The 18,058-nt window shown below is 41.4% G+C and overlaps 3 protein-coding genes across 5 annotated transcripts; 1 reads left to right on the forward strand and 2 right to left on the reverse strand.

The window, feature by feature from the left end:
- Positions 1–198: 198 nt before the first annotated feature.
- ggnbp2 (gametogenetin binding protein 2) lies at positions 199–6,526 on the reverse strand. Of its 2 annotated transcripts, none has more exons than XM_028422376.1 (14): positions 6,422–6,526; positions 5,461–5,586; positions 5,155–5,235; positions 4,760–5,013; positions 4,407–4,505; positions 3,514–3,627; positions 3,205–3,414; positions 2,931–3,105; positions 2,655–2,843; positions 2,433–2,562; positions 2,218–2,337; positions 1,523–1,671; positions 1,242–1,448; positions 199–961 (listed from the first exon to the last, which is right to left on the reverse strand). In XM_028422376.1, the coding sequence occupies exons 2-14, from the start codon at positions 5,551–5,553 to the stop codon at positions 758–760; spliced, it is 2,025 nt and encodes a 674-aa protein (XP_028278177.1). In that variant the 5' UTR covers positions 5,554–5,586; positions 6,422–6,526; the 3' UTR covers positions 199–757. The 2 variants fall into 2 exon arrangements, with proteins under 2 accessions (XP_028278177.1, XP_028278176.1); XM_028422375.1 differs by having other exon boundaries at positions 2,433–2,586.
- Positions 6,527–6,718: 192 nt separating this feature from the next.
- pigw (phosphatidylinositol glycan anchor biosynthesis, class W) lies at positions 6,719–8,548 on the reverse strand. Of its 2 annotated transcripts, none has more exons than XM_028421675.1 (2): positions 8,426–8,548; positions 6,719–8,233 (listed from the first exon to the last, which is right to left on the reverse strand). In XM_028421675.1, exon 2 carries the CDS (start codon positions 8,228–8,230, stop codon positions 6,743–6,745), a length of 1,488 nt encoding a protein of 495 aa, XP_028277476.1. In that variant the 5' UTR covers positions 8,231–8,233; positions 8,426–8,548; the 3' UTR covers positions 6,719–6,742. The 2 variants fall into 2 exon arrangements, with proteins under 2 accessions (XP_028277476.1, XP_028277478.1); XM_028421677.1 differs by lacking the exon at positions 8,426–8,548 and adding an exon at positions 8,368–8,392.
- A 460-nt stretch (positions 8,549–9,008) lies between these two features.
- myo19 (myosin XIX) lies at positions 9,009–18,016 on the forward strand. Its single transcript, XM_028422050.1, has 24 exons — positions 9,009–9,238; positions 10,205–10,337; positions 10,483–10,631; positions 10,745–10,858; positions 11,325–11,457; positions 11,539–11,608; positions 11,712–11,814; positions 11,922–12,018; positions 12,106–12,182; positions 12,275–12,365; positions 12,436–12,601; positions 12,728–12,801; positions 12,885–13,006; positions 13,126–13,239; positions 13,492–13,668; positions 13,752–13,889; positions 13,979–14,086; positions 14,197–14,267; positions 14,342–14,415; positions 15,614–15,753; positions 15,841–15,970; positions 16,340–16,425; positions 16,520–16,843; positions 16,928–18,016. The coding sequence occupies exons 1-24, from the start codon at positions 9,185–9,187 to the stop codon at positions 17,039–17,041; spliced, it is 2,859 nt and encodes a 952-aa protein (XP_028277851.1). The 5' UTR covers positions 9,009–9,184; the 3' UTR covers positions 17,042–18,016.
- Positions 18,017–18,058: the final 42 nt, after the last annotated feature.

Here is an 18,058-nt window from a genome sequence, read left to right on the forward strand (position 1 = left end):
ACTAGAACAACAGACGTGTTGTGGATGTTGCCTTCACGGGTTCTTCGTAAACTTTTTGGATCATGGATCATGAATAATGTGTTTATAAACTACGTGCTTGTTGAACTACCAGCAGCGAAACTGTTCCTGTGTTTATACTGTGTAAGTGGTTCAGAACGATATGACAACAAAACACAAACAAAAAAACAATCCCAGGAATGCATATTAATAAATATTCTTTATTAAGTAAATTTTGCACATTGCGCTCTTAACATCACACCCAGTTTTTATTACAAATGGATGTTTATTCTCTGTAAAATCTTTATATTTTTTTCTGTACACATTTAATGGTACAGCCTTTATTACTACACTCAAGTGTCACCAAAGAGAAACGAAAAGAAAATTACAAAAAAACAAAAACAAAATAAGACTCCTAAAATTCTTCCCTAACATCACAGCTTGCAAAGCATGAGTACTAATTCCACTGTGCTCTTACCCGAAAACCCTACAGAAGATCAACAACAAACAGCTAGGCTTGGTCAAAGAGAACACCTACAGGTCAGAATGTGGCCAAGAAAGGAGATAGAAAAGTGTGTTGGTGTACAAGTGTGAGAAAGCGAGAGAGAGAAAGAGGGCGGAGAAACTAAGAATCACATTTACTTCAAAGGAGAATCGACTGAACAAGACACCAAAGGTACTCCAGAAATGATTCTTTTCTATCAATGTTGCAGCAGTGGTCATGTTTTTTCCCTTCATGGGAAGATGTCTTTAGTGCAGTTTAGTTGACACTGGTTGTGGAAAACCACTTTCCACAGACTGGCTTACTCCGCTCTGTGGAGAGGCAGTAGTTGGAGAACTTCTCTTTCAGGAGCTGTCGGTACTGGTGGCGATTGTTGTAGAAGGACTTGTTTCGTTCTAAAAATGCCTGAATTTCATCCTGTGTCAAACAATTCTCCTCATCTGAGGTGACGTCTGAATCATCCTGTGTGGAGAACACAATCATTTTAGTTCATACAAAAAACTTGAATGTAAGTTAAAGCTACCCAAATCTCTTCCTTATATACATGTGTATGTGTGTGTGTGTGTGTGTGTGTGTGTGTGTGTGTGTGTGTGTGTGTGTGTGTGTGTGTGTATATATATATATATACATACATACATACATACACACACACACATGCTAAATACACATTTATGTCATTGGTAACCACCAAAAGCATAAGAAAGAAATATTTCTAAGAGTGTTTAACACAGTTCTGACTTACCAGAAGTTCCACAAGACTCATGTTTGCCTCCCCCGGATGAAGTCCAAGGTTCTTCTGATGTACTGTCCAGGGTAATCGTAGTGCAATGCTGGCAATTTTATCACCACATAATGAGGAAAAGATTTCTTTGGTTCGACAAGTGTGTGCAGATGGCAGACAGTGGCCCATTGTGTTCCCATCAGATATATAACCTTCACCTTTTTGCCCCTGTGGAAACAACAATGTTAATTGGGGAAAAAGGCTACGGTAAATAATCCACATTCTATGGTGTGTTCTCTCACTTGGTCGCTGTAGAAACCCTTGCCCTTCCTTTTCTTCTTTTTACTCTTGCACTGAGTATTCTCCTCAGAGTGTGGCCAGCAGTCTACACAACTGTCGATTCCATCCTCCTCCTTGTCTTCAGCACAGTGATGGACATTTGGGCCATCTCCTTCAGAAGGTAAATATAAAGAGACCAGTGAGGGAAAAACAACAGGACACGTCACACTGAAGGGTGAAAAAGACGCTCAAATCATTAGTTTGATTGCTTCAAAGCAATGTGTCTTTACACTGGAAACACATTAGGAGGGGGACAGAGAGAGCTGCAGTTTGGGGCAGTTGATAAACTTTCAGGTTGGATGCAGGAAAACATTCACAGGCACCTACAGAGGACCTATACTCTGCTTATTGAGAGAGAGATCAGACTGTAAACATTACAACTGTCATACTGTCTGTTACTTTTCCACATTAAAATCATACAGCCTGTGCTCCTAATAAGCATACTGTTCTTGTCTTCAGCAGTTTCTCTTTCATATGTTCCGAATGTTCAAAGGTTTTCTACTTTTGAAAACAGCTTCATCCTTGCAGATTGGTCAAAGTGTTTCAGCAAATTAAATTCAGATTGCAGATTCTCCAGCAATTCAGAGCAATCCTTCACATCAGCATTCATCAATGCTTTTCTAGTTCTTCTTGTCAATCCCTAGCGTCCTAGAGCTACCTGCTTCATCATGGTTGCAGATTCCCTCAGAGCAGGCAACATCAGAGCCTTCTGGCGAGCATGTCTCACTGCCTTCCATACTTGAGGAGTAGCCACAGTCACTAATGTGTGAGGACAAATCTGCAGAAACACATAACATTGCTCATTATTTGTCTTTACATTCCAGCACTGAATGTACTGGTGTAATTGTTCATGGAAGTGTTTATGTGCCTTACCTTGTTTGGTGGTGCCGGGGCAACTACAGGAAGTGCTTCTATTGGCAGTGACGCTGTCTTCACACCCAGCATCCTCTTCATCGTGGTTACCACAGGTTTTGCAGCAGTGCTCCACAGATTCCAGAGAACCCTGGATCACACAGTAGAGACCAGACTAAAGTTCAGGTGAGGGGATATGCAGCTGAAGACAACAGATATGTATCAGTGTGAATGGAGAACTACCTCATCCAGATTCTTCTCCTTCTCCTCTGTCTCCTGTTCAGACATGTCAAATCCACACTTGTTTTTGCGTCGATTTTTTCGCTTTTGCCTCTTTTTCTCCTGCTTCAGCTCTTTGGCTCTCTCTTCCTCAGACAGCTCCTCAACAAACTGCTCAAGCCGACTGATCCCCCGCATCTTCTCCACTGCCATCTAATGGGATGGTAACACATACATTATATAACAACAAAGCTATACTGAACTTATTGTCAGATAAACGTGGCATGTAGCTGTATCTACCTCAAAACTTTTGCGTAGTGCATCAATTCCCAAGTGGAAGAGTAACTGCCAGGTCTGCTCTTCTGCTCGTAGTTTCTGCCAGATTCTGTGCAGCCGCTCATACAAGTGAATACCAAGACAGGTCAGGACTTCCTCTTGTGCAATGTCAATAGTCTTTGCATGCCTCTCTCTGCGTCTTTCAAAAAGAAAAAGAAAATTATCTCTAACATTATTAAGTACCATTTTGTATTAAATGAAACTGAAAGTATAAAAATGGCAACAGTCACCAACTTACTCATACCCTCCTGCAAACTCGGGCTCTGCCCGGCCGAGGAGGTGAGCAATGAAGTCTGTTTCACAGCACACGTGGATGTGGCGTTCGTGGGGGCAACAGCACAGTCCCTCATACAAGGCGGCACAGTAGCCTTTCTCCTCGCTACAGTCCACCTCTCCAACCAAGATATTGTATGCCCTCAACACTTTGTTTTTACAGTCTGTGCAAAACCTGTGGGTCAAAATGTGTTTATTAGCAGATGATCAATTTTCTTAACCCTTGTAACACGATGTATTCTCAGTGTTAAAAGCAGTCATAGTGACAGGTCACCTATGTTTGCGCAAATATGTCTCCAGTGTCTCCAGAAGACAGGCACTATCAATGAGGACCACCTCATCCCTGCACTCCTGAGACATCAGCTCCCAAACGTCCATCCAGCTCCCCCTGAAACACACCATTATTTAAAGCAATGTCATCAAACCATAATTATGATCCTTTCTGGTTTTAGAAACTTATGTTTTGGCCACAGAGAAATGACTGGATGCACCATACGTATGCCTTTCAACCTGACCTGTTATAGTTGTTTGCCGACAGCTGCATATTTACACATCCACAGAACATTCACAAGGAGGCCAGGTTTGTGGTTCTGTTATGCCACCGTATTCACTCCCCTTTCTGCTGTTTTGATCAGTACCAATTCAATAAAAGAAAATACTTGGCTCTATAGCGACAAAATGCTCTGATATAGTCACAAACCCCACCGTACTCACACTGTGTACAGTTTGTACCCAAGAAGTGAGTAATAGGCTCTTATGTATGCCAGGAGAAGGATATGTGGGAACACCTGGGTGACAGTAAAATTATATGTTTTAGAGGGCTTAACACAAATAGACTTGTTTTGAATCCAAACCAAATGTTTTTACTGAAAACATGACAATACAAAACAACTGATTTTAGCTCTTTTAAGAATTATGCGTGTTGACTGAGTGCATACGTTAATGTATTTGTGTCTTACATGTTTGTATTATGTATGCACCAGCTGCCAAAATGAAATTCCTCCTTTATCCATGGCCAAAACCTGCCCAGCTTGGGGTTAGAAAACCCTAATATAATGCTCAAATGCAGCCTTTGAATAATACTTAATAACATCCTATATGTTTAAAAAAAAAAAACACACACACCAGTGTGATAAGGATATAGATGAACAGAGAAGTATTACTTACCCCAAAGGCTTAGGTTTGTGTGTATCTAGGGAGTGCAGCTGGCAGCGTTTGTTCTTTTTACTTTTTGGAATGGCATCAATAATGTCATTTAACTTTGACCTGCAAATAAAAAACAAAGCTGTAAGTTTTATACAAATCCAGTTTTCAAGATGTTACAAAAATACAACAGTACACTAAAGACCATGGATGTCAAGTGTGTCGCTGTATTATTATCCACACAGATAACCTGTTAATATGAGTCTTTTCATTAACAACAGTCTTCTTTCATATTCATTAAAATTACTTTTGGCTGATCTGTACAGACTGGGTTTAAGCAGGTTTCAAAAAAACACATTCATTTCATTGTATCTTACCCATGGACGTAGAAGAGGGTGTAGAGCTTCTTCACGTCTGCCAAACAGGCCTTAGTGACAGAGAGCATGCCCGTGGGTTTCACTGTGAGGGGCTCCAGGGCTGGGTTCCCAGATTCCACTAGATGTGAGAAAAGGCGCTCCACACTTCGTCTGCAGCCCACACATGGAACCAGCTGTGATAATGCACCGAACACTTCTCTGGATGTCACCATGAGGGCAATATTCAAGTCCAGCTGCTTCAGCTTGGAGTAATACTAAAAGGGGCAAGAAAATGACATCTGTCAGCTCACAGTCAAACCACACATATACAGATATACATAGTAAATTGAATTAAAACTTTGTGTGCTTTTTCTTATATTTTAGGAAGATTGGTGCATGACACTAAAACTACTTACCTCACAAAATTGTTTCCAATGAGAAGCGTTAATGTCCTGGCGGTTCACATCCATTACACTGTCAGAAAACTCCATCACCATCTGACAAGAAATACACAATTGAAAACTCAGGCAATCATTTGGCCTACGTTGTAAGGCCTATGTTGTGCAGATATGACATGTTCTCAAGTCAGCATGTGTGTGTTTGGGTTTGTTGCCATGCAAACATTGCAGCACACTTAAGCCAAATATCAAAACGAGAGCGACACCACAACTGATCATTTGTGACATCTTGTTACAGTCACACATATGGAAACACATGCTCACCGTGAGTGCATCATCAATATACAGAGGAATCTGTCTTGAGAGAAATGGGTAGTCCTCCTCCCCTTCCCTACAGACGGCTACCAGTCGTGCCATGATTCTTCTCAGTTCAGCTCTGCTGCAGCTTGTCTGCAGGTTACACAAAACACACCGAATGAGCAAATCAAACATGAGCACAGGCTACTGCGAGCTAATGCTAATCTACTGCAGGTCATTGCAGGCTAACTTTATCTTGTGACGAAAATAAAAATCTATTTGGCAGACTACCTTACACTAAAACACCGAACAAAACATTTGCTAAAACTGACAATATATTATATGGCGTTACAAACACTCCTCCTTTAAGTTACACACAGATTTGTCTTGACCCAGATTTATTCAGCTAAGTTAGCACAACAACCTCGGAAACGCAAGCTTGAACAGGATAAAGTTATTATATATTTAAATTTATAAAACCTATTTGCACGCGTACTCGCTATTATAATTCCTGTTTTGAAGAGTTTTGCTAAGGCTCCTGGTAGGTCCATCTGGTCCATCTGCTAGGTAGGACAAACCAGCAACCGGCGACTAGCCAGTTTACGTTAGCCTGCTAGCTGCTATAATTTTCCTATAGGATTTTACAGTTGAGGAAGCCGGTCGGTGTGTCGTGTTCAATGTATACCCCCGTGACAACTAGCCACGAGAGTCCATTACACATTAACAAATAATAATTATGGTATCTTGATAAAGTAATTCTGCGCCCTGTCGATGCCTGCAAACTTACTCGCTAGCATCACCGTCATGTCAAGCTAACGCTAGCAAGCTTGAATACGGCTATTATAAAGTTAAACTGGGCGACTGGCTACTTAGCAACTGTCACTTGCGTCTGTTTGTTTTTTACACGCAATTCAAGAATTGGACACAACCTTAGTGAAATAAGGGGACATTTGCCTAAGCCAACTATTTTTTTTTAGGTTTTACTCACCTTCTTGTGAAAGTTCCCCTTAAAAATAAACAAGTGCGACGGCGACTGAAGCTGCTACGGTGGCGGAATCTTCATTACTGATTTGACCTTTGCACTCGGTACGTCGCTGACGTTGTGATGCATGCGACCAACAGGGGGCGCACATACGAACTATAGATCCACATTGAGGAGGACACTATATCTACTCTTTAGTGAAGTTTCTAAATCACATATACACAATTTATGTTGTATGCATTTATTTGCAATCACACACAGATCATATATGAGTATCAACAACACATTTCAGCATTAGGTGCACAGATGAAACTTGAAATATACATTTCACCAAAACTTTACAGCGATTCCACAGAGATTTAAAACATATATTACAAAGCAGTTTATGAACATGTACAACAGTAAAACACACACTGAATATATATTGTTACAACTAAGTGTGTCCACCACTGAGTTGGTCAGTCCTGTCATGATATTTGCAAGCAAGAAAAAGAGCAACTGATTCCTGCTGACAGCTTGAACAAGGCACAGCTTTTCCATTTCACCTCTGTTTTTGTCAGGGTCTGATTGCTTTTTGTATAAATTCCATGATGAGGGCACTAGTTGACAGCCCGATGTTCTTTTGGAAAACAGTATAATCATATCAGCTATACCAAGACAGGACAGAAAAAACAAAGACTGAGCAACAGTCCAGAGGCAGAAAGGTAAATTAGCCAAGCGGCGAGACACTGGCTCTACAAGGGTCTGACATGTGGGCAAAGCAGCGTAGAGGACAACACTTCCCAACAGGAGGCTAAGCACAGCCTTTAGCCACTCTTTAACAAGGGATCTTGGCTGCATCACATAGAGACCAACCTGAACTCCTGCCAGGTAGATGGCTACATATCCCACCACTGAAAATATGCCTTCCTTGTTCGCATGCAGAAAGTCCTTCTCTCTGTCATTGTTGTGGATGATGAAGTCCTTCAGCTCTGATGACTCCAAAGTGAACTGATACAATCCACTGATCAGTAGGGCAGAGGCCCACAAAAGCCTGGCTGGTAAAATAGTTAAAAAAATGGAAGCCACAACTCTGACAATGGCCAGTGTGAAGAAGAAGTTCCAGTGGACGCCATATTCTGTCACATGCTCATGATAGCCAGTCATTTTGACGCTCACTAGCCTTCCCATACCAATCACAACCAGGGGCCACACAGACAACAACTGCTTCCTGATATGGCTCATCTTGGATCCTGCGATGGTCTTCCTTCGTGCTTCTGGACACACAAGTGCATTTGCGAAGACATATGCTCCAACTCCAAAATCCATAACCCCTGTCCCGTAGGTTTCTGTTTTAGCATATCGCCGTGGGAAGACACTGAAGTCCACGGCGAGGATGCTGATGGCTGTTTTTACATTTACAAACACTCTGAACAGAGTCACAAAGGGAACCTGGTTGAACTGAACACGACTCTGAAGGAAGGCGCTGACAGTGTTCAGCGGGTGCTGAGCAGAAGGACGAACGCTGGTCCTGTAGATGTAGCCAAACACACACGCTGAAAACAAGGTTAGGCTGAGGATGACCTGGTGAAGAACGCTGCTCAGAACAGTGCATGACAGGATGAGAGGAACAATGAGCAGAGAAAAGTCAAACAGCAGGTGGGAAATCAGTGGAAGTGGAAGCGGCAGGGACCCTTTGGTCTGATAGTAGAGGATGAAAAGGAGCCCTCTGGTGATGAGGCAAATTGGGGTGAGAAATGAGCCCAGAGCCACCTCCTCCAGACTGGTCCCATTGAGGTTTCTGATGAAGGCTTCCTTCAGTTCCCTCTGAGCCATGATCTGAAAATATTACAGCTCATTATTTACAACAAAAGGCAAAAATGACTCACAAACAATGAAATCCTGAAAATTAGGTCCTAGAGATGGATTTTAACTCTTTCAACTTTGCCAGATAACATGAACTAATACCTCACCGCTAGCAGAGCAAGTAGTTCTGCGATTGTTACTAAAGTGAAATGTGTTTGTTCTTACCACGGGTTTGTTCGGCGTGTGAAACGCAGATTCACAGAAATACCTGTTCTACAGCATTATTAGTGACGCTCGCTTCGACTTTCCTGGCAGCTACCATGATGCCTCAGAACTACTCCGTTTACTTCCGCGTTAGGTTCCAGGACGCGTTTACGAAAGCCCGGATTTAACGCAACTTAAAAAAAAACACAACACCTTGTGTTTTTTGTGTTTTACATTTTGTTGGAGAAATTGTACAAATATTTCAAACATTTGTAATTACATATAAAATGTAGGCAAAGACTCTTTGCAGCAATGATAATAATAATAATAAAAAATATTTAAAGGTTGACTATCCTGTGAGAGACTTTGGGACACATAACAGGAAAACGAGATTTACAGCGACAATAAAAAAGTCGCAATTGTATCGTGAAAATAACTCGTCATTTAAACAGTGAATTCGTAGTAGGTTACGATTTAACGTCACACGTCTTCGCATTGTTAGGCACATTCTTATAAATCACGGATGGAGGCTGAGACGTACAGTAGGTCCGTGAAGCGGCTGAAAGAGGGCGGGAATAAGTGTGTGGTTTGGGAGCACTTTGGAAAGCGGTGCTGTAAGCAGCAGGCACGGGGAGTCGTCCTTGAGGATTTCCTGACACTAACGGAAATGTTGAGTTTCATGACTGCCGACTAGAAGAAAAACTTGTTTAAATTATTAGCCCGAGACCTTCACAAAGGTTTTCTGCTAACTTTTAAAACAAACAAAGAGACAAGAAATCAATGAATTCTGCGGACGACCGACGTAGAGCAGGATACAGAAATGGAGGGACAGAGGTAAGTGAGGACATGGGGAACACCCGTCCACAATTTCTTAATCTGTGCTTCAGACTGTAGACATGTGTGTTTATGCAGTGAGCCAGTGACGACTTTATGTTATAACCTTTATTAAAGTACCTGTCCTCAGTTTTGATTGGTTGGTTCGCACTTAACCACTTTTTTGTTTTGTTTTGTTTTGTTTGCATAAAAGTGCATAAAAATAAAAATGGTCCCTACAGAGCGAATAAACTATGAGAGTAGATAAACTTAATAGAAAATGCTATATAATATATAATGCTATATATAATAATTAATAATTATACTGATACAATGAATTGTTTGCTTTTTACACAAACAGCTGACAGGACACAGGGAAACATATTTTTACCTCTATAAGATCTTTGTACTTTCCAGATACTCTCATATCATATATATATAATCTAATAACAAATACACTGCTGTAGCATTACAGCTGTACTAGCTGTGCGTCACAATGTGTTGTGTGCTCAGCGTAGTAGTTGTGCAGGTATTAAATGAATGACATTAAGTTTGTTTACATCCTTTAAAATGGCCGTACTGATGGGATGATGGGATGTAGGCTACCTGCTGTTGGATTAATTCTGACGGCACAAATTTAGTAGCTTAGACTGATGACAGCCCTCAAGCAGTACAGGCCATGTGATCCTGGCAGGATAAAGTGGATGTCAGGTCAGGCTGAAGGGATTGGGACTAAATTAATTAATGAATGCACTGACACTGACCAACAGGTGCTTCTCTGCAATCAAATGTGTGTTAGGCCTCTAAAATCAAACATGGGCTGAGTCGATGGAAATAATAATCTGGGCCACAACGAGACAGTGGAGCACTTCAGACTTCAGAAACATTCCGTGCCTGCTGATATTTGATGTTCACCTTCAGTTTTGCCTTATCAAGAATGTCCCCTCGGGGATAAATAAATAAAGTAATTTCTGATTATCCACACAGGTGAAGGTCAGTTGTCCTCGCCTGTCCCTAAATGATTCTCTGGAGGGGGAAGTTCAGGCCTTCCTCACCGATGAAGACCAGCTCCACACTTATGATGACCTCACCAAAGTCAACCCAGTTACTCCAACAACAGGTGTGCCATGGAGCCCGGTTGAAGTTTCACATATTTGTGGTGTATTTTCTGCTATGGTTGATTGCAGTGCTTGCTTTGTACTATTAGCCCACGTCATGGGTAAGATTAAACAGGCATTAATGATTGATGTTTTTCTTCCTGACAGTACTGAAATGCCTGCAGGCCAGGTACAGTGCAAAGGTGTTTTACACCCATGCTGGCTGCACCTTGGTGGCTCTTAATCCCTTTCAGCCCATTCCAGGCCTCTATTCTCTGGATGTGATGAAGGAGTATCACTATGCTCCTCAGCCACAGGTACTTGCTAATATATGTTTATATCTCTCTTGGCAATTGGGAGTGACAGACGGCACTGCCTGCAGTCAGGAGTGACTTTCCCCTTTTATAAATGTGGATGTTTTGGTCGACAGGAGTTCAAACCACACATCTTTATTGTGGCGGAAGAGGCCTACAGGAATGTTCAGGGTCAGCTGGAGCCGGTGAACCAGTCGTTGGTGGTGAGCGGTGAGAGCGGTGCAGGAAAGGTAAGCAGTGCGTAAAGTTATGTTTAAACAATAAATCTAATAGGGGTTTGAAATGTCAGTTGAGTTGGGGTATTGGTCAGTTTACTGTATATGGACTAAGCTGATTACTGCAGATGCTAATAGGCTGGCCTACTTCAAGAAATCTGAGTCTGTGTGATTCATGTCCTGAATACTATAAATATTTATTATAATTTAATGTAATATGACATGGTCAAAATTCCACTCCACAATCCTCCACCCATAGGAAGTCTATGTCTTTTTGAAATTGTCTTCCCAAATAATGGTTTTGGTTACATTGGTAATAATTGGTAATAACCATACTAAATATAAAGTCTTTGCACACTGTTACATTGACAGAATATGGTGGCAGATGATAAAAAAATCTGGTTGTAGCCAAAAATCTTTACTAAAGTTTAATTTAAGGTGGTTATTGAATCATTAGTGATTAATTATTTGCGTCTTCTAGACATGGACATCTCGTTGCCTGATGAAATACTATGCCACTGTGGCGGTCACCTCGTCTGTGGTGAGGAGTCAGGACACTGTGGAGAGGATAGAGAAAAGAGTGCTGGACTCCAACCCTATAATGGAAGCCTTTGGTAAGGCATCCGGTTGTGTTTTGTTAATGTGAAAATCACCACTACGAACGACCAGTCACCGATGCTGTCTCCTCTTTGTAGGCAACGCCTGCACGCTACGGAACAACAACAGCAGCCGCTTTGGAAAGTACATTCAGCTGCAGCTTAACAGGTACCTGCAGCTTTTCGCTCCTCATTATGCGAGGTGGCATTAGTCACATGGTGTAAGCTCACTTTCCAAAGCTGTTTGTGAGATGTGTCATTTTTCCACAAAGGTGTCAGCTGCTGGTTGGGGCATCTGTGCAAACATATCTGCTGGAGAAGACCAGGGTAGCCTGCCAGCCAGCTAATGAGAGGAACTTTCACATCTTTTACCAGGTGAGTTAGCAGACCTGGACTAAACCTCATATGCTTATGACATCTTCTTTTATTGTTGTATGTATAAACAAAGCTAAATGGTGAGAGATGATGATGATGTTTTTCAGATGATGAAAGGTGCTACAGAGGAGCAGAGAAAAGAGTGGAAGATGTTACAGGATCAGCATTTTGTATGGCTGCCACGTTCTGAAAAGACAGTTGAGGGTTCGTTTTTCTTTTTGCCTTTAATTTCTTGATTGAATGATTGTTTTCATATTATTTTTACAAGTATCCTTCTTTAATGTTTTGCAGAGGATTGTTTTAATGAGACTGTTGAGGCGATGGTTCATCTGGGCATCGATACAGAAAGGCAAAACCAAATATTTAGGGTAAGTCTTCTTCTCCTGTTTAATGATATGGAATACATTGTCATGTAATGTGTTGCTTCAACTCATCAATAATTAGCTGTACTCTATTATAGATATTAGCAGGGATTCTCCAGTTGGGGAATGTGAGTTTCTCCTCTTCAACAGATGAATCACAACCTTGTAACCTTGATGAACAATCCAAAGGTATGGGGAAGGAATTTGTTTGTTATTCAGTCAACACTTAGTGAAACTCATCATGTGCCTGTGTTTTAAGGCTTCTTGCAGAGGGCTGCTGAACTGCTGCAGGTCCCTGCTGAGGAGCTTCAGACGTGTTTAAAAGTTCGGACTTTAAAGGCAGGGAAGCAAAATGTACTGAAGCCCTGTTCCCAGGCAGAGTGCAGCGTGAGGAGAGACTGTCTGGCCAAAGTCATTTATGCCCAGTAAGAACAAGTTTGACCAGCCAGTAACACAACTCTTCATCTATATATGAATAATACTGGCCCGTCATACAGAAGCTATGTGGTAATCACTTTTATAGGCTCTAAGTGTGTCACTTTTTCCTCCAGATTGTTTGAATGGCTGGTTACATTCATCAACAACAGCATATGTGCAGACAGATCCATGTGGTGCAACTTCATAGGTAAAAGCATGACTTCTTTACACAAAACTCAACACAAACGTTGTTTTTCATCACGTGTATTCACATGACTCTGTTGTTTCCAGGAGTCTTGGATGTCTATGGATTCGAGTGTTTTCAAATCAATAACCTGGAGCAGCTGTGCATCAACTACGCCAATGAGAAGCTGCAGCAGCATTTTGTGGCCCATTATCTCAGAGCTCAGCAGGTAGCAGCTTTCTGTTTGCACGCAGAGTTTTCAGCAGAGCTGGTTGCAAATTTTCCACTCTGATGAAACAACAACGTGTCGCAACTTGATGTAAAAATGCTCTGTTCTTTTCTCTTAAGGAGGAGTATGTATCAGAGGGGTTGAAGTGGTCCTTTGTCAAATACCAAGACAACCAGAGCTGTCTGGATCTTATTGAGGGAAGCCCAATAAGTGTGTTCTCCCTTCTTAATGAGGTGCGCCGGATATTTACATATTTATACTGTTTTCTTGATCTTTTATTGATTATATTTTGAACATATTATAGTATATGTAGATTTAGAAAGTCCAGTGGTCAGCCTAACAATACCAGACTCACAATAGGAAATCCAGATTTTTACAATGAATGTAAATGTAACTTTTAACAGAAGGTTGGCATAAAAGTAGTTTTTTATGTAAATAACCTAAATATACCTATTTCTAATGCATTTTATATACACTTTCTTCAGGAGAGTCGTCTTAATCGAGCCTCAGATGCAAAAATGTTGAGGGTTCGTTTGGAGAAGGAGCTCTGTGATAATGCCAACATCAGCTGGGACAAGTTCAGCAAGGTGCCGCACTTCACTGTGGCTCATTACGCTGGCAAGGTCAACTACCAGATAGAGGGCATGGTGGAGAAAAACAAGGTACGATGAGCTTTTAAACTGTGTCCACAGAAGTCCGCCACACATCCGTCCACTCACCTTCTACTGGATATGGTTTTCTTTAGGACCCGGTGCCACCAGAGCTCATCAGCCTGCTTCAGAAATCTGACAACCGCCTGCTTCAGCAGATTTTCACTGAGAAAGAGGTGGAGAGCCAGACTAGCAAAGGGCTCAGTAAAGTCACTGTGGTGTCAAAGTTCAAGGTAGGAGCCAGCTGAAGCCTTTCTGTTTAACCAGTTACATTAGTGTTAACATTCCTTATGGCACTGATGATGTTAACATGTGATTGTAGAACTCACTGGAGAGCCTGATGAAGATCCTCCACAGCACAACTCCTCACTACACCCGCTGCATCAAACCAAACCCCGACTGCAAGCCGCTGACCTTCAGGAAGGAGGAGGTATGTCTATGAATAAGCGAAGCAACCGGATGAAGCAGTCAGCAAATAAAGGCACCGTTTGAATTTAACAAAGGAAAAGGATTTTATGGGTGCTTCCTGTGTGCTGTCAGGTCATCATGCAGTTGGAGGCCTGTGGGATTGTGGAGACCATTCACATTAGTGCTGCTGGCTTTCCGATCAGGTGACGCCTTTTACTTTAAGTTACTGTGAGGTTTCTCCCAGATCTCGGCTGACTTGTTTATTTTTGTTACACAGAATTCCTTTCAAAAGTTTCATTCAGCGTTACGGACTAATTGCAAAATATTCTGGCTCTGGGAGTCACAGCGTTGGTAAGTACTGTTTGAATCCACATGCTGTCAATTTTGACTTGTTTACTCTGGACAAAGAGTGATTTTATTTCCTCTCTTTAGGTCTGCTGGTTTATGCCTATTTCCCCTCATTAGTCCTCTTAGTTACTGTGACTCTCTCTGCTGTACTTGGGACTTTTCAATTAGGTGTTTCAAAACAACTTTTAACTAAATTTGCAACCTCCTGTAAACCTTTCAGGTAAAAGCATGCATGATGGTCTTTGATTCAAACATATTTTCACCTTATTCTGGCTGTTCGGCTGTGCTTTTTAGCCGTGCTCTGATGAAGGCAGTATTTGTTAGGTTTCAAAGCTCAGTGAGGACCCAAATGCAGACAATTTATATTGAAACAGTTTCCCTCCACGGTAGTTCTGATTCTGAAACAATAAAGCTGGAAAAACCAGGCCACACAAGAATGATTTAAAACTAACAAAGTACAAAACAAAAGATCATAGAAAGCTCAGACAAAATCCCCCAGGAAGAATTACAGGAGCAAACAAATGCTGGATTCAACACAGACAAACTGACAAAAACAAAGGAAGCACAAGACCTAAGAAAAGTTAGCCTAACATGACACAGGTGAAAACAATCAGGGCGGGGCAGGTAATCAGCAAGGGGACCCTAACCTTGTTTTGATGAAGATTAATATTTTGAATTTGATTGTTTAATTTGATTCAAAGGTGTATTTTATTTTTTAAAAGCTTCACTTTACATTGTTTTCACAGGGCAAATTAAAGTAAAAGGATGACATTGCTTTCTAACACCTTTACCATTTTTGTACTTTTAAAACTTTTTTTCTTTTTACACACGGACACACAGCTAATAACTGATACGTTACCATTTATCAGTCAGATCAGTCAGACCTATATTTAGAGCAACATTTTAAACCTTGCACTTGCCCTACTGCCGGCATGTCTGCACAGCCTTTGTCCTGGTATTAAAGCAGCTTACTCATTATCCCTGAATGTTGCTTTGTAACTCCTCACATCTCCTCTGTCTTTGAATGACCTGCATGTAAGCAGGTGTGAAAGATGCACTGTGATGTCAGCGATCGTTCAGTCTGTCATTATCTATATAATACCCTTATCTATTATTATAACTGAATGACATGAATGCTGCTTGTCCTTTACAATCTGTAACGCTTTATTTACTCCAACTTCTGGTTACTGCCTTGTCTTAGATTTGGAGGCTGACAGTGACGGCGTTCTTCAGCTGGAGGTGAAGAATGTACTCAGGGCAGCATTACACTGCCTGTCCAGTGAAAAACACAGTTCTCTGGTGCACTGTGGACGGACTAAGGTTTTTCTTACCCAGGCAATGGTTAGTTGTAATTATGCAGGCATGCTAAACTTAATCTAAACATGTTTGGAAACAGATTTAGAACTTTTTGCCTGACTTGTCTCACAGCTTGATTTGTTGGAGGATCAGAGGAAGAAGATTCTGTCCCGCTGTGCCTTCTCCATTCAGTGCTGTTGGCTGCGGTACCAACGCCGCAGACGCCATGCCCGCCGGCAGTCTGCTACTCTGATCCAAGCAGGTAAATAATACCTTAATACCTTGGCCAGGTACTGCACAGTCAAATCAGTATGAGTCTGCTGGCTTTTTCCTGGCTGTCTGGCCAACAGCTGGTGGAGTCTGTACACTCTATTTGCAGCCTGCTCATCCTGAAACTGGCACACATAACAGCAGTTAAAATTCAGTCATCCACATCCTTTTTATTCAGGAGTTTGAAGCAAGGCAGCTGGACTTTAGTTTCGTTTAGTTAGAGTTTCTTGAAGATGTTTTGCTGCTAGCTGAAAAAATATCCTAGTAAATCCTAAGAAGTCCAGTCACCTAGCTTCAAACTTTGTACAGCTTAAACTTGTAGAAAGGAAGGCTCAGTTAAAATGTTTTAACCTGCCTGCAGTGGTGCGGTCCTGGCTGGTTAGGAAGCAGGTCCAGAGATGGAACACAGCAGCTGCAGTCATTCAGAACACCTGGAGGAAGTGGAGGGTGAGAGTTTGAAGGATCATTTAACATTAATTCTTTCTTGTTATTCGTGTGGACTTCATGTGAATTATGTGTCACTGTTTATTTCTTTTGGCAGGCACTCTTAAAATCTTTGGCTGAGGCAGAACTTGATGATGCAAAGGACTTTGTGGAAGAGGAGGTTCCAGTGCTGAGCCCTGTTGTCAGAGAACGGGGCTCCGTGCAGCTCTCCACCATTCAGGAGCCCGTCACTGTACGAGGGTGGCCCATGGGCCTGGCTCTAGCCTCCGCTCCATCCATCAGTGTGTCTTTGACAGCCACAGGCTTCCAGAAGATGATGTCTGTGATGGCCTCCGTCAGCCTGCCATCGAGGAGAGGGAAATACAAGGTGGAGACCAACCAATACACACAAGGGCTCGCTTCCATACGGGCACAACCCAAGGTGAACACTTATTTACAGAAACCTATAAAGTCCTTTTATATGTGTGTGTGTGTGTGTAATGAGATTTATTTTATTTTCTAACAGGGATCTGTAAAGCTGCACTGTCAGCGCTCGCCGCTTCTCTATGCTGACAGAAAGCCCGACATGAACAGGGTTGTGACTGGTTTCAATGAGATCCTGCTGGAGAAAACTTTGTAAGGATTTATTATTTGCAGTACACTAATGTTATGGACATTAGTAACATGGATTTGTGTACTACCACTTTGCATAGTTTTGCATGTAATTCAGTTCACAAGTTGACTTTTTCTAAGAAAAGTGGATGTTTATCTTAAGAATACACCCTCAATGTAATTTAATAGGTGACCTTACAAATGTGTCAGTAGACTCAGCACGTCCTTTGCTTTACTTGAGTTGGGGCTCTTTCAGCCATTTTCAGAATTGAAATCAGTGAATGGTAAGAATCTACAGAATCTGTAGCAGACTTCTAGGGCTACATTCCACCAAAAGGAGAACGGCAGTTTTTAGCCATAGATTGTGATAAGTGCCTTTCTTAAGAGCTACACTCAAATCACCAATCATACCAAGGATGTATTTATTTAGATTCTCTGTAATTTCATACATTGATATTGTATTTGTAAAAAACAGTAGTGATTCAGATGAGGGGAAAATAATATTTAAGTGAGTATTGCACATATTAAGCAAATATTGCACATTAAAAACAACTGCACACACATGAACAAACTTCACTAGCGTGAAACTGGGAAATGAACTGGTATTCATTCAAACTGCTGCTCTTTGTTTGTTTTTATAATTTTACAAGTATCACCACTTTCTGAGTGATGTTTATTCAAAGCAACATACCAAAGTCTCTGAACACTACAGCGTTTGTGTGGGAGAAATAAAGGAATATTTAACTGACATGACAAAACATGTTTATGTAGTTGAACACTCAATATTTTTAGCTTTTGAACCAGCACATTATCTTCAGGGACATCAGTATTGATTCCCAACATATGGATGTATTTATCCAGCTGTGGATTCATGTATTGTGAATGTGCTAGGGTCAATTGGAATCTCTGTGTGTCTAACCAGCTGTTTTGTTTCATCTCTTTTTGTCAGTGGTACCTGTCATTATAATATTTTAATTCAGAAATAAATGTGACAAAAACAGCACCTCACCTCTCTGTTTGCATGTGATTAGGCATTGCATTAATG

This window comes from Parambassis ranga, chromosome 14, assembly GCF_900634625.1.
Source record: "Parambassis ranga chromosome 14, fParRan2.1, whole genome shotgun sequence".
Lineage (NCBI taxonomy): Eukaryota > Metazoa > Chordata > Actinopteri > Ambassidae > Parambassis > Parambassis ranga.

What these genes read in the sequence shown, in the direction of transcription:
- ggnbp2 (XM_028422375.1), bottom strand. Translation starts at nt 5,553, where the DNA reads ATGGCACGACTGGTAGCCGTCTGTAGGGAAGGGGAGGAGGACTACCCA. An exon ending in ATATTGATGATGCACTCACG is followed by an intron (nt 5,236 to 5,460) that starts GTGAGCATGTGT and finishes ATTTCTTGTCAG; the next exon opens with ATGGTGATGGAGTTTTCTGA. An exon ending in AGGAGAAGAATCTGGATGAG is followed by an intron (nt 2,587 to 2,654) that starts GTAGTTCTCCAT and finishes CCTGAACTTTAG; the next exon opens with TCTGGTCTCTACTGTGTGAT.
- pigw (XM_028421675.1), bottom strand. Translation starts at nt 8,230, where the DNA reads ATGGCTCAGAGGGAACTGAAGGAAGCCTTCATCAGAAACCTCAATGGG.
- myo19 (XM_028422050.1), top strand. Translation starts at nt 9,185, where the DNA reads ATGAATTCTGCGGACGACCGACGTAGAGCAGGATACAGAAATGGAGGG. An exon ending in GTGAGAGCGGTGCAGGAAAG is followed by an intron (nt 10,859 to 11,324) that starts GTAAGCAGTGCG and finishes TGCGTCTTCTAG; the next exon opens with ACATGGACATCTCGTTGCCT. An exon ending in TGACCTTCAGGAAGGAGGAG is followed by an intron (nt 14,087 to 14,196) that starts GTATGTCTATGA and finishes GTGTGCTGTCAG; the next exon opens with GTCATCATGCAGTTGGAGGC.